General features: G+C 31.0%; 1 protein-coding gene across 1 annotated transcript; it reads left to right on the forward strand.

The window, feature by feature from the left end:
- The first annotated feature begins 3,690 nt into the window (after positions 1-3,690).
- Positions 3,691-10,094, forward strand: LOC114170608 (transcription factor LHW-like). Its single transcript, XM_028056122.1, has 10 exons — positions 3,691-4,487; positions 5,446-5,652; positions 5,750-5,831; positions 6,107-6,148; positions 6,254-6,313; positions 6,611-8,428; positions 8,539-8,640; positions 8,817-8,957; positions 9,247-9,372; positions 9,457-10,094. Exons 1-10 carry the CDS (start codon positions 4,393-4,395, stop codon positions 9,631-9,633), a joined length of 2,850 nt encoding a protein of 949 aa, XP_027911923.1. The 5' UTR covers positions 3,691-4,392; the 3' UTR covers positions 9,634-10,094.
- Positions 10,095-14,798: the final 4,704 nt, after the last annotated feature.

The following is a 14,798-nucleotide window of genomic DNA, read 5'->3' on the forward strand; positions in this document are numbered from 1 at the left end:
AAAATTTTGGGATCAATAATTTGTGATTTTATTTCAAGAAAAAAATCACCTAAAGTCATTTTACTTTATATTTTTTTACATTTTGTTATATATATATATATATATATATATATATATTATCATATATTTTATCTCTGGCATATTTTTACAATCCCTACAAATACTCAATGGTCATAATATTTCCTACTATGATTATATGAATAATAATATTTCATATTGTAATATGACTCTTAAAATTTCATAAGTCCTCATTCCAATTAAATCTTATTAAACATTCAAAATCAAAATGCAGACTTAAACGAATGTTTATTGTAATTAATATTTTTTTTCCTTGTTTTTTTTTTCTATGTATTATTTTCATTTCAAAATTATTGATGTTTTAATTAAATACAAAAATAAAGCATTTTTATAAATATACACATTTCAAATTTTTTCATCAGAAAAATTATTGTATTGATAAATTAATTAATTTAATTTTCATTAATAAAAAAACTATATAAATGACTAAATTTGAAATTTGTGGAATGAGAAGTAATAATTTTAAAAGAGAAATGGGTTTTGTTTTGTGATGGAATTGAGAAAGTTAAGAGGGAAAGAAAGCAAGAAGTTGCAGAAAAATGTGTTTTTGATTTGGAAATCTGAATGCATTTAATAGGTAATTAAAAGGGGATGACAAAAATCTGGTAGCCATTTTATCTTAGAGTGGTACAAGGGACTTAATCAGTACATCACAATTAATCATTCACACACAACAACTAAACAACCAACCATCATCACTGTCACACTGCAACGCATTACTATAATTCAAATCTCAATCACAAGAAATGCAAAGTGTCCAAAAACATGCATAATAAAAAAAATTATACCGTAGTCATTAAATTTGAGAATTTGTTTTTATAATTTAAATTGTTTTTTTTAAATAATTTTTTACTTTTTTATATTTCAAATCCATTTAAAATATATTAACTTAGATTACAAAAGAAAACTGTAAAAATTTAATTGTTATAATATCATTATTTCCATAATAATTCCGAGTTTTAAGTGATGGAAGCCAACAACAGACATCCTACATGAGTCCACATCATTCTCACTCTATCAGTGATGAACTTAAGTGTACATAATTAGAAACAATTATATTTTTTTATTCGGTTAAAATGATTACTAAATATATAAAATAAATTTATTTTATCCAAATTTTATATATTAATCTTCTTAATATATTGTTCTTAGATTTAACTGGTCTTCATGATCTGGCCTCCTTCCTCCTGGAATAAAATCATATTATACATTAATGTCCTTAATGGAACACTTAAATCTGCTATAACACTCTATTTAATATGGAAAGAACAATGAGCTATCATCAATTAATCATTTCCTTTTTAGTTTGTATCAACTTTGACTAGTTGCTCATGGAAGAAAGATTCCTTTATAGATTTAAGACTGATGCTAAGTTAATAAGACCTTTAACTGAAATATATATATATATATATATATATATATATATATATATATATATATATATATATATATATATATATATATATATATATATATATATAAATGCAAGTTTTTCAAAAGTGAGTGGATCCAATATTTAAATTTTATCATATTAGAATTGGACCTTTGCATTCATACATTTCAAAATATATGAACATTTTGTATTAATATATTATTATTTACACAAAATCATGTTAAACTTTTATTTCAAAATATATGAACATTTTGTATTTTATATTATTATTACTCTACCGTTGGATAATAATTTCATATTATTTTTAATTCTTATCTATAGTAACGCGTAGTTAGCATTCTCTCATTCATTCTTAACTTTTCACATTAAATAAAAATAAAATATAAAATATTATTATGGTAAAAATAATTGCACAAATACAAAATAAACTACACACTATACAAATTAGCACCATAGAGAAATTTTTGAATTTTTTAAATTTTAAATTAAATATATTTTTAATCTTTAAATTTTGATATAAAATTATATTTTATTTTTATCTGAAATTTTAATGTTATTTAATTTTAAATTGTAAACGTAAATATATATAATTCTTTTGATTCAATCGATTTAAATTTTTTTATAAATAAAATAATTCTTTATCTTATTCATATTTATATTATTTGACATATTTTAATTTAAATATCATACTAAAATGTTATTTTAGTAATAAAAATATTTAACATCTTTATGTTAAAAGAATTATAATAATTTAAGAATAAATATTTAGAATAAAAATAAATTTTAATTTTACATAATTTAATTACTATAAACATATTTAATTCTCTGTATATATATTTATATAATTTAAAATTTATATTTTTAAATTTTAAATATTTATGTATTTAAAAATAATGACTACATTTATATAAAAATTTTAACACTCTAAAATATTTATTATGAGTTGCAAATCCCTAATTTCTTCCAAGTTCCAATGTTACACACTACATACCACAGTAATTTTTATACAACCACAGTTGCTTTTGTTTACATAAAATTTATATTTAGAATACAAAAAGTAAAAACAAAGTTAATCTCCATTTCATTTAAATTATTGTATTGCTATTCAAAGAAACAATTAAGAGTGTATTCCTGTTGTACCTGCATCATTTAAATTAACTTTTAATTTTCATTGAACATTAATAGTAGTAGACGCACATGTGATTTAAAACGTTTTTTATTCACATTTTTTTTAACGTTAGAATAATAAATTTGTAAGAAAATACATAACTTCGTGATAATTATTTAAAAATATATAAAATAATTATTTTTGAAGTGAATAGTTTATTTAGTTAGTTTAAGTGTTAAATAATGGTATTATTTTTATCAGTTAAAAAAATATAATTATATAACTAAAGGATGATGACATTGAAAATCATATACTCTTTATTCAATATATTCCATCACTTCCTTTCAAACCTAGTTTGATAGACATTTATCTGAAAATTCTGTTGATTTATAAGGTATAATATTTTTGTTTAATTTTTCAATTAAGTTTAATTTCTTAATAAAAAACACAAACCTAGATAAAGTTAGCAGCTATTATTGTTTATTCCATTTGGTTACACTATTAGTGCTTTATCTTCCTGCTTCCTCTTGACCTTAGGAAAGTTGGTGGTATGGCATTCTTGTAATTTCACCAAAAGTTAGGGGCAATGAATGTGTGACGTCAGCAAGATAGCTACCCGCACTACTAACTCATGGGGAAAGATAAATTATTGAATGCTTTTCTTCATCAATGCATATTTATCACTTCAGGTTTTCAGTCAATTTTAACATGAAATTTAATTAAAAAGAACTTTTTTAATTTATTATCAACCCACAAAATCTGAGAATTCTATTCTACCATGTAATTTTAATTTTCTCATGTTTCATTGAACAGACATCTGAATAAAGGTTTTAAATTTAAACACAGATAAATGAAGTTACACATATTTTAACAAGATAAATTTTGAAGTTTATATATTGAAACTAAGATTGACTTTGGAAGAAAATGAATGTGTTGGTAAAAAGAAAAATGATCTTAAACAGAGGAAAATTTCAAATCAAACAATAATTTTGCCATGGCCACCACCAGTGCTGCTGAGAACAGACCACCTATGTTTCATTTCACAATCCGACAAAACTTTCTCTACTGAGTGGCTCCCTCTGTAATATTCCCCCAAATCCCTCCTTTTTCTCAACCCTTTTCCTCTCCTCTCACTTCCATTTATTTTCTCACAAGGGTCATCACAAAGAGAGAGAAAGAAAACACCCCACACACACAGAACACAGACCAGAACAGAGGAAGCTGAAGAAAGAGAAAGCACATCACAGTTCCACAGAACCTGAACGTAAACACAGACACCAACGATCTCACTCTCACTTCATCTCACCAACTAAACCACACACCCTACCCTTTTCATCTTCTTCTTCGTCATCTTCTTCGTTTTCTTCTTCTCTTCAAATTTATCTTTCTTCTACCATATTCTCTGCACAAATGGAGGTCATAGCTCTCTACAAGCTTGAATCTCGTGGGATAGTGTAGTCCCTCCGATACTTTTTCTTTTCGACTTTGTGACTCTCGAGGTCCTTCTTCTTCCTCTTCGCGCTCTCTTTTTCTCTCTTACCTTCCACTTTCGCTCTCTAGAACTTCCTCTGCCGGAGGATGGCCATCTCGTGTCGGAAACTGACCGTCGTGAACTTGGATCCGGAGAGAAAGCGAAGCGGGGGGTTGAGGACTAAACAGGCGGGGAGAGGATCGTGCCGTGGTAGTTAGTTTTTCGGGAATGTGCTTTTTGCTCTCTCTCTCTTTCTTCGTGAATGAATGCTAGTGTGACTCCATTGCGTTGGAAAAAGGATAACTTTTTACCGGTTTCGGAAACCCTTTTGCGAGAAACCAAATGGGGTTTTTGCTCAAAGAGGTTTTGAAGACTCTGTGCTCAAGGAATCGCTGGTCTTATGCCGTGTTTTGGAAGATCGGTTGCAACAATTCCAAGTGAGTTTCAAATGCCTTTTCTTTGTGTCTCGTGCTCTCTCTCTCTCTCTCTCTCTCTCTCTCTTTAGCTTGTGAGAAATTCAGAGAGAATCAGGTTGGCTTGTTGGTTTTTTTTTTTTTTGTTTTCGGTTGGATGTGATTTTGATGCTCGTACTTTCAAAGAGGGGATCTCAAGTGCTTAGATTCTATTTCCGGGGTTGCTTCGTTTTCGAGATAAAGTCCACTTGTTAGTTCCTGTTTTGGAACTTTATTTGGGCCTTTGTTGCTTCTCTTCTGTTTTGTTTTCAAGAATCTTTTGTTTTTTTTTTTTTAAAACATAAGTTTGTTTTTTTAGCTAAAAAGAAGTTTATTTGCCTTGATTTGTAAAGGAACTATCCATTGATTCAGTACTTGTTTGATTCTGTTTGGTCTTATCTTCTTGTGTCGTTAATAAAAATCTGACCCTTTTCTTCTTGAGCTAATTTGAAACGTTGCCGGTTTAATCTTATAATCTCTCTATTTAATACTAATCACCATGATGCTTTGAGTATTCTGTTGAAAAATCCGTTAAACTTTTAAGCTTTAAATAGTTAGATTCCTGAATCAATTACAAGTGGGAAAAAGGGTTTACTTAGCTCGGGATCTTCAATTTGAAGCTTGTAATTTTGAAAAGAATTATGAACTATAATTAGTAGTTTGTGCTTGGTTTTATGTATTGTTTTGTAGGTAGACATTAACTACAAACATAGAAAACTGCTACTTTATTTATTTTCTTTCCTTAATCTCCTGTAAACCTTTTCTTTTGTTTTTTAACCAAACATATGAATCTATTGTTGCTTGTCTTCTAACTTTTGTGTTTGCTTTCCCATAATGTTTTCTAACCTGCAAGATAGACGCCAAAATATTATGCTTTGACTTTAGCCCTGATTGCAGCCATGGTTTGTTTGTTTGAGTTAACTGAGTATGGTTTACTTGTCAGGCTGTTAATCTGGGAAGATCATTACTATGAACCCTTGCCATCTCCTTTCCCTCCACGCCATGTTGGGATGTCTAATTTTCCATACCGTGACGGGGAAGGGTGCTGGTTTTCTTCTGAGTCTCAACTGGGGATTCAGGAGGAGGACAGAGTCGGTGGATTGATTAACAAAATGATGCTGAATAATTCAGTCAGTATTGCTGGAGAAGGGTTGGTCCTCATTTTCATTGCTTATTATTATCAATGTTTCAAGTGTTTTCCTTCTCATTCCCATCTTACTCAAGTGCTGTCTTTTGTTGTTAACCAGGATGGTTGGACGGGCAACATTTACAGGAAACTATCAGTGGATTCTTATGAACAATTTCAGTAGAGATGCATATCCACCACAGGTATGGAGTTGATTCTAATCCCTCAGGATTATGTGCTAGTAGTTTATGATGAATATCTTGGTTTCCTTTTGAAGTTTGATGGTAAGGCACATAAATTTTCTATAATTTTCCATTGTCTTGGTCAAATGAGTGTATATTAATGTAGTATAAGAAGTGCATAACATAAGCCTCTTTTATGTGATAGAGTGTATTTATTCCAATAATGATCAAAGGCTTGGAGTAGGTGAACATATGAGCTTCTTTTTCATTTCTCTTTATTGCTGTCTTTTTTGTAGGTGTATACTGAGTTGCATTACCAATTTTCTGCTGGAATGCAGGTTTGTGATTTTTTTTTTTTTTTTTTTATGTTTCACAGTACCAGTTATTATCCTGAGTTGGATTTTTATTACTGTTTCTTAATTGTGGACTACTATTGTTTGCAGACAGTAGCAGTTATTCCTGTGCTTCCTCATGGGGTTGTTCAATTTGGTTCTTTATTGCCAGTAAGTCTTTCTCAAGCTTTCTGTAGTTTTTTAGAAACTTAAGACCATGTCTGAAGTGATATATTTTGATGGAAAATGGGATTATGATGAGAAGTCACATTCTTTGGATCATAAATAAGTGCTTCAGGTCAACTTAAAAGCCATATATCATTCATGGCATGAATGTGTCCATCCTTGAAAACTGAAAGAGTGGCATTCTTATGCTTAGAATGTGTCTATCCTAGTTCATGATTGTGAACATACATTTTCTGGTGCCCTGATGCTAGCTAATGCAGCCATTCAATCTTGTTACTGCAGATAATGGAAGATATTGGATTTGTGAATGATGTGAAGAACTTGATCTTGCAATTGGGATGTGTACCTGGTGCCCTTCTTTCTGAAGACTATTCAGCAAAAGTTTCTAGTGAAAGACTTGGTGTACCTGTCACTATTGATCCACCTGTCGTTACGTCTAAATGCACTCCCTCTGCAGCTAATGGCTCCAACCAACTAACTGATTCTACTATTGCTTCAAGGTCTATTGCTCCATCACCTCATCCGCCAAGGCAAGAAATAGATAATTACCAGGCTTCTGTATTGACACCTCAAACCTATGACCAAAACCAAATATTTGATAGCATTTGCCAACCAAAATCTCATTCAATGATCAAAACAATTGCCTATGGCCAGCAGAAGAAGACAGTGGTCCATGCTGAAGCTAAAGTGATACCTACAAATTTTGATTCATGTATGCAACAACCTTCTGCTTATAATTCCAGATCTGCATTCAATGAATTAGCTGGCTTCAATCAATCAAATCTGAGTTGCAACCTTAACTATATGGAACAACAAACATCAGGTGTTGGAAGACAGAGTCACGTTAATCCCAACATGAATCCATCAAGTGCCTCAAATATGCCTCAACTGAAAACAGGTGCAGGCAAAATTCTTGAACAGAATCAGAGTTCTGGTGGCAGTTCACTATTTGGAGGAATCCCAATGTGTGGTGGGAGTAATCTTTTGAGGACAAATATGATTAACTGCTCTGTTTCGAATTCTCCCAAAGTACCACCCACTTCTGAATTTTCTGGAAGTCACAAGCTTGAGTTTGGGCTTCAAAATAACAATTCAACAACTGATGCTGGACTCTGTTCTGTGCCTACTTTCTGTAATCAATCAGTTACCAGTCACGTGAATCTTGAAAACTCTGCTCAGAAGAACCTTCCCATTGATTTAAAGCATGCTTTCGTTTCAACTGAACAAAGGATACCCGATGATTTGCTTCATACCGCCCTTAATATTCCGTCTCTTCATCTTGAGGAGAATGAGCCTATGAGAGATCATATTCCTGGTTTTGTTCAAGATTGCCTCAATAAAGATGTTACTGGTATGGTGAAAATGAATGTTAAGCATGAAGACACCTATACTCAACTTCCATCGGGGGATGATCTCTTCGATGTTTTAGGTGTGGATTTGAAAAGGCAACTACTCAATGGAAACTGGGATAATTTACTTGCCACTGATTCAGAGGCCAACAGAGAAAATCTAGATAAAAAGGCAACATGCATGAATTTGCAAGGTGTACGTCCTGATAACAGCTATTCAGTTAAAGAAGCAATATCAGACAGTGGCATCTTCTCTGGAACCGGCACCGACCACCTCTTAGATGCTGTTGTTTCAAAAGCTCAATCTGCTCCAAAACAAAGTTCTGATGAAATTTCTTGCAGGACAACATTGACAAGGGTTAGTACTGCCTCTGTTTCCTCTCCTGCCTGCAACCAGGTTCTATCTGATCATGTCTTAAAGGGATTGTTTGATTTTCCCAAGAACGGGGCTAAAAGAGCTGCTGGGGAAACCAGTTCTCTTAGGTCTGGCTGCAGCAAGGATGAGGCTGGAAACTGCTCTCAAATGACTTCCATATATGGTTCTAAGCTTAGTTCATGGGTTGAGAATGGTAGTAGTGTGAAACGTGAAAGCAGCGTTTCAACTGGATACTCTAAGAGACCGGAAGAAGTTTGCAAATCAAATAGGAAAAGGCTTAAACCTGGAGAGAATCCCAGACCTCGGCCTAAAGATCGCCAAATGATTCAAGATCGTGTTAAAGAGTTAAGGGAAATTGTGCCAAATGGAGCAAAAGTATGTAGTCTTTCTTGTGCTCTCTTACATATCAGTCCTGAACTTTTTGTTTAGTTATCAGATCTAGGTGCTGATTTTATTTTCTTCAATTTCTTATCATAATTCAACAGTGTAGCATAGATGCACTTCTGGAAAAGACCATCAAGCATATGCTTTTCCTGCAAAGTGTAACAAAGCATGCTGACAAGTTGAAACAGACAGGGGAATCTAAGGTATAAATATCATCATCCACTGCTTTTTTTGTCAGTATGTTAGATTCAGGCAACTTATCTAGTTATGGTATCGCAATTGTTTTCGTTTTCACCAGCATTGTATTGATATGTTGAATAAAAGAAGGATGAATAGCTGATTCATTGTACTGAAAATTCATTCTTTCCTGAATATGCAGATTGTTAGTAAAGAAGGTGGGTTGCTATTAAAAGATAACTTCGAGGGAGGGGCTACATGGGCATATGAGGTTGGCTCGCAATCTATGGTTTGTCCAATCATTGTCGAGGATCTTAATCCACCTCGTCAGATGCTAGTAGAGGTAATTATTGAAGCTTTATAATTTTGTAACATCCCTTTATCCATTAAGTGTAAGTGTTGGAGTCCACATTCTCTACTGCATTTTTTGGTGTTGTCATTTGCTGAGCATTAATGATACACTGATGTTGGTACTTTAAAAATCTTTTTAATATATTTTTAAATATCAAAATCAGTGTTCATCCGTGTATTTTGAAGACACAGCAGATAAACAACACAGACAAACTCAGCAGAGAATCTAAATTCTCAAGTGTTGTTGCCTCTAATATGTTGTATTTGCTTGGTTTTTGCAGATGCTTTGTGAGGAAAGGGGTTTCTTTCTGGAAATAGCTGACTTAATCAGAGGATTAGGATTAACCATCTTGAAGGGGGTTATGGAAGCTCGTAATGACAAGATCTGGGCACGCTTTGCAGTTGAGGTAATACACTGTCAAGGGAAATAAATGATCATAACTCACCACAAGTATTATTTTGGTAGTGACATTATAAATTTTTGTTTGCAGGCCAACAGGGATGTGACGAGGATGGAAATATTCATGTCACTGGTTCGTCTTTTGGATCAAACAGTGAAGGGTGGTGCAGCTTCATCGAACGCAACTGATAACAACATGATGATGTATCATTCTTTTCCACAAGCTACCCAGATAGCAGCAACTGGTAGGCCTAGTAGTTTGCAATGAAGCATCATCCACTTGTAGTTCTTGGCATCAAATTCACTCTAAAAAACTTAATATGAACATAACTTAGTGAAGGGCATTTGAAATGCATTTGTATTTGTATTATGTACATGCATGTTTCCTCCAGTGCCTTCCAAAGCCAGTGTTGTTGGCAGTGTCTACTGGTGCTTTAGGCAACTTAGATAACTTGCATTTTTTCTTTCTCTTGTGTGAGTAATGCCATTGGTCACCAACTGGGATAAGGCTTTTTTATTGATGTTGTTGATGAGCAATGCCATTGGTATTGTTGTATAGAAACTGTAGGATCTGCAAAGGGCTCTTGCATGTGTTGCTCTTTTATGACACCATTTTTCACCATGTTTTTTCTTTCTTGGAGTGGTGATATTGGCTCTGTTATAATATACACTTTGTATTAATATCAGCTTTGTGTGGTTTGTATACCAGTCTAAGCTAAATGACAGTAATCATGCATCCATGAATGGTTGTGTTGTGCTAAGGATCAAGGTAATCTTGAACTCTAAAAAGTGATTACAGAACTTAGTTTTTTAATGTGAGAATAACAAGTTATTAATACTTGTTTTAAAATTGAGGTAGGGTAAGAATCCAAAACTTTTGCAATAATAAATATACGTCTACGTTGATGATTAGTTTGTTATTGGGTCATTTATAAATGTTTAGTTTTAAACTTGAAATATATGTCTAAATCTCAGGTTTGTTGGAGATTTGATATTAATTATAGATAAGATAATTTTAGGGTGGAAATCTTATCTTACAAACTATGTCTAAATCCAATATTTTACGTTTACAAACAACATAGTTTAGGGTTTCTGAAGTGAGTTCGTTCTTAACAGTTATCAAATTGTGACAGATAAAATATTCGCTTGTGTTTGGCTAAAACTGCAAGTGTGCAGTGTTCAGACTTTTTGATATAACAGAGAAAAATAATTTAAAGATTCACAATTTAATTCAATTAATTGAAAATTCAATTTATTTAGGAATGAGAATTTTGTAGAGGGTTCCGATGTATATGTATATTTTTTAATTTAAATATCTATGACGTCAAATTAACCTAAGTTATCTTCGGCCTGAATTCTGGAAGGAATTGGGTTCATTTGTTTTCTAATTGTCTAACACATGTCGAATTGTTTTGCAAAATAAATTAACATGACAGATAAAGAAAGGAAGAAAATAACACAAAAGGAAATTTGATTAATTGAACTGAACAAGTTTTCAAAATCTTCCAGTCTTAGAAAAATAAAACTGTGATAAAATTTTCGAAAGAAAATTATATGATTGGAAAATACAAGCATGAAGAACATGAAACATTCTAGATTCAGATTTTATTGAAAATAAAATGAAACACTCGTAAATTTAGTTTTGATCCATTAAAGGTTTCTCTATGGGTCGCCAATATGAAATTGACTAAAAAGTATGAAAAATAACCAAATAAAATCATGTTTTTTTATTAGAAAAATTTAGATCAGTTGGATTTCGAGACCTGAAAGCTCAAAATGTGTTTATTGAATTACTTACAGATAGATAACCACTATCATTGACACCAAGATTCAATCTCCATATTTTTTAAGATATGAGTTTGATTTTTTTTTTTTTTTATCAAATGGACCCATCTTTTTTCACCTCCATTCAAAACCTTTAATACACTAAACACAAAAAGTCCCATTTATTATGTAAATAATTTATTGAATTCTTTTTGTAATGAAATTTCAACAAAAACTTCATCCTTTTAAAAAATTAGTCATTAGAGGAGAAAGTAGTGAAATTGTTTTTTTTTTTCTTTGATTCCTTTATAGAAGGTGATTTGTGCCCAAACTATATTTACTCGTGCTCTTCTTGTACACACCATATTTTTTACATCACTAAATTTTTCAATATTGGAATCAACACACATTGTTATTGAGATTTAACTATATGATCTAAAGCAAAGTATGGCTTCTGCAACACTAATTTAATTCTAATTAAAATTAGTGTGAGATTAGGGAAAATAAGTTAGCAGACGCAGGTGGCAAATGGATGTCCCAATCAAATATTTGTCTGCTTAAAGTAAATGTTTTTTTAGGTTATTGTTAAAAGTGAGATCTTCAATCTTAGTGGTTGTCGTTATCAAGTTTATACCAAAACCCTATGCGCCGATCAAGCATATGCCTAACCCTACTTTTGAAACCACTAAATCATGCTCAAACCTTGTTCATTGAAAACAACAAAAATAGTGGCGACACATAATATTTGTTATTGAGTGAATTTAACGTCAATTTCTTACATAAATCTGGTACAACGTTTGTTTAATGGAAGGGCACGTGAAATTGGTCCAAATAAAGAATGTGGCTACAAATGGTATCAAGGAATATATTGTGAAGAATCCTTTTTTGAAGGTAAATAAATGATTGAGCAAAGTTGTATGGCAAGCAAGCCCTAGCTTGAAATCTAAGATTAGATTATATGCTGTAATGTTGAGTAGATGTTTCTACCATAAATCCAGGTACCAAGGAATCACCAACATTTTTGTTTCAATGCCATGCTTAATTCTCCTTCTCAACCGTTTATAACTATTCTATGCAGCAGCGGAACTTAATATCGTAGTATCCATTCCTAACTGACATCAAATTCAACATTTAATATTATGTGGGAATGGAACAACGAAACAAAAAATACTACCGTGAAAATAATTCTCCTAAGAAAAACAATTATAGAAAATGACAATAATAATTAATTATAAAAAGAATATCAATATTTTTAGCGGTGGAAAACTCTCTTAATACATGCATAAACCTATCAAACAAACTTAATCAAGAATAGATAAAATATATGTACAAGAGAGTTAAATAGAAAACAATAATGCTTTAAAATATGAAAAGTCAAAAGAAAGATAAATATTATAATAGAACAATAGTGTTAGACTTTCTTTAATCACAAACATCTAATTTACTATTCCAATAGTTAAAATAAAATATCCATATATTACAAATTTTATGTCAAAATTTTAGTTTGATGTAACGGTGAACGAAGTCGAAATCACAATTTTACTGAGGTAGCTCAATGAATATATCAACAATTTTTTTTTTCTCTTTTCTCTCTTTTTAAGGCTATGACATTTTTATTCTTTCATGATCTAAAAGACCCTTCAACAATTAGGTTAAGTGAGATATATTGGATTTGAGCAAGTTGAATTTTTATACACATAGTTGGAAGTCCAACCCCAATATTTTTTTTCTAATTGCATAATAAGGAGTCAATGTTGCTCATAATTACAAAGGGTGTAATTATTCCATACGCATGTTAGAGGTAAAGAAGTTCATCAATGTTATTTTGCCATCACCTCTCGTAATGAATTTTAGTAACTTGAGATTGATACTAGACATTTACACTAGGTGTAAGTATATGATAAATTTGAGAACTTTCAATTAGGTTTCTAATAAATTTTTATGGTATATTAAGTACAGAGTAAATTTATATTATTCAATTGAGTTCCTGTTATACGTTTATGTTGAAGGGATGATGAGACAATTAAGTGTCTCACATAGTTATTATCTTACCATATCATAACTAGGTTAATTGTACCACATGTTATTTTATAGATTTAAAATTTTATAATTTTAAAATTTATGATTTAATAATTTTAAAATTTAATAATTAAATATAAAATTATTAAATTTTAAAATAATATAAAAAAAATAACATGTGACGACAATCAACCAGATGACATTAAAATAACAATGCGTAGATCACCTGACCATCACATAAGTTATAAAAAGAATTTAACAACGATGATTCAATTGAAATAAATTAATTTATTAAATACTCAATGTAATATAACAAAAATATTAGAAACTCAATTAAAATTTTGCAAATTTATAATCAAAACTTTAAATTATTCTTTAAGTTGAATATATTATTTTTAATTTTTAAAATTATTCGTCAAAATTCATCTCTTACTCTGGACAAGTAGCGTAAGATAATTCATATGTGAGTATGAGTCTATTAAATAAAAATAAAAAAGTTAAACAATATATTAAAAATATATTAAAGAAACAATCCATTATTACTTTAGGGTTTTAACTTAGAGATGATGTTATTTTAAGCTAACTAATACTAAAAAAGTCATTGCTATCAGGTCATCATGTAGTGTGCCAACTTTGTTTCATATAATAGATATTATAATATGAATTCACATTGCGTTAGTAGTTTATATACAATGCATGTTATAAAGTGAATAATTTTTTATTCCATGGGCAAATGCAAATTTCCCCGTCTAACACGATCGAGTGTGTGCATTATTATTTTTTGCATTGCAACTTTTTGAACGGTGGAACCATTGACGAGGCATGTAATAATAACCTTCCAAGAAACTCACTGAATAATAATGCGAAAAGATCGAACAAGTTTAGCATGAAAAATGGCAAAACAAAATCTGAGCAAGTGATGCTTGTTTGATTCACATGTTCACTCTCTAATGACCACCCCACACACACATGTCATCCAACATATCGAATTTTCCCTACATATATATGCACCTTTAGAAGTTCATAGCTAGAGAGGAAGTGCAAAAACAAAAAGAACAATGATCTAATTAATGTGCTCGAATCTTTGTTAATGGCCACAATTTGATTTCAGCACAGAAACTCACAGGGATGGATACGATTCTTCAACTACTTCTTCTTCGGTTTATACTGTTTTTACTACACTCAATAGTTTCACATCGTTTAAGAGTCGAGGTTTAAAGTTCCTTATTGCATAGACCCATGTTTGTTTTCTACACTTTCATCCTACGAGACATCTTTGAAAGATAGAACTGTGATAAAATACACACTTCAAAACAGACAATATCTCTGATGTATGGTGATTGATAATAATTTTATCGACTTAGAATGAAAAAATATATATATTTTAAAAGAAAAGTTGAGGGAACGATGACTTAAAAGAAAAAAAATAATGAAATGCAAAATGCTTGATGTCTTAACATATACAAAGAATATATTCAGAAAATATGCATGCATGTATGCATGTTCTATATGGTGTTAATAACGAACGTTATTGGTTTCACGAAACTGACGAGTTCACTGTTAACGTGGAGCCTAGACCACGAGATTGTTTGAAGGTACGATGTGAAGAATAAAAGAGGTTAAGCAGAAGGCATCTTATCCCATGAAAGG

The sequence above is a fragment of the Vigna unguiculata genome, chromosome 11, assembly GCF_004118075.2.
Source record: "Vigna unguiculata cultivar IT97K-499-35 chromosome 11, ASM411807v1, whole genome shotgun sequence".
Taxonomy (NCBI): domain Eukaryota; kingdom Viridiplantae; phylum Streptophyta; class Magnoliopsida; order Fabales; family Fabaceae; genus Vigna; species Vigna unguiculata.

What these genes read in the sequence shown, in the direction of transcription:
- LOC114170608 (XM_028056122.1), top strand. Translation starts at nt 4,393, where the DNA reads ATGGGGTTTTTGCTCAAAGAGGTTTTGAAGACTCTGTGCTCAAGGAAT. An exon ending in GTCAGTATTGCTGGAGAAGG is followed by an intron (nt 5,653 to 5,749) that starts GTTGGTCCTCAT and finishes GTTGTTAACCAG; the next exon opens with GATGGTTGGACGGGCAACAT. An exon ending in AATTTTCTGCTGGAATGCAG is followed by an intron (nt 6,149 to 6,253) that starts GTTTGTGATTTT and finishes TATTGTTTGCAG; the next exon opens with ACAGTAGCAGTTATTCCTGT.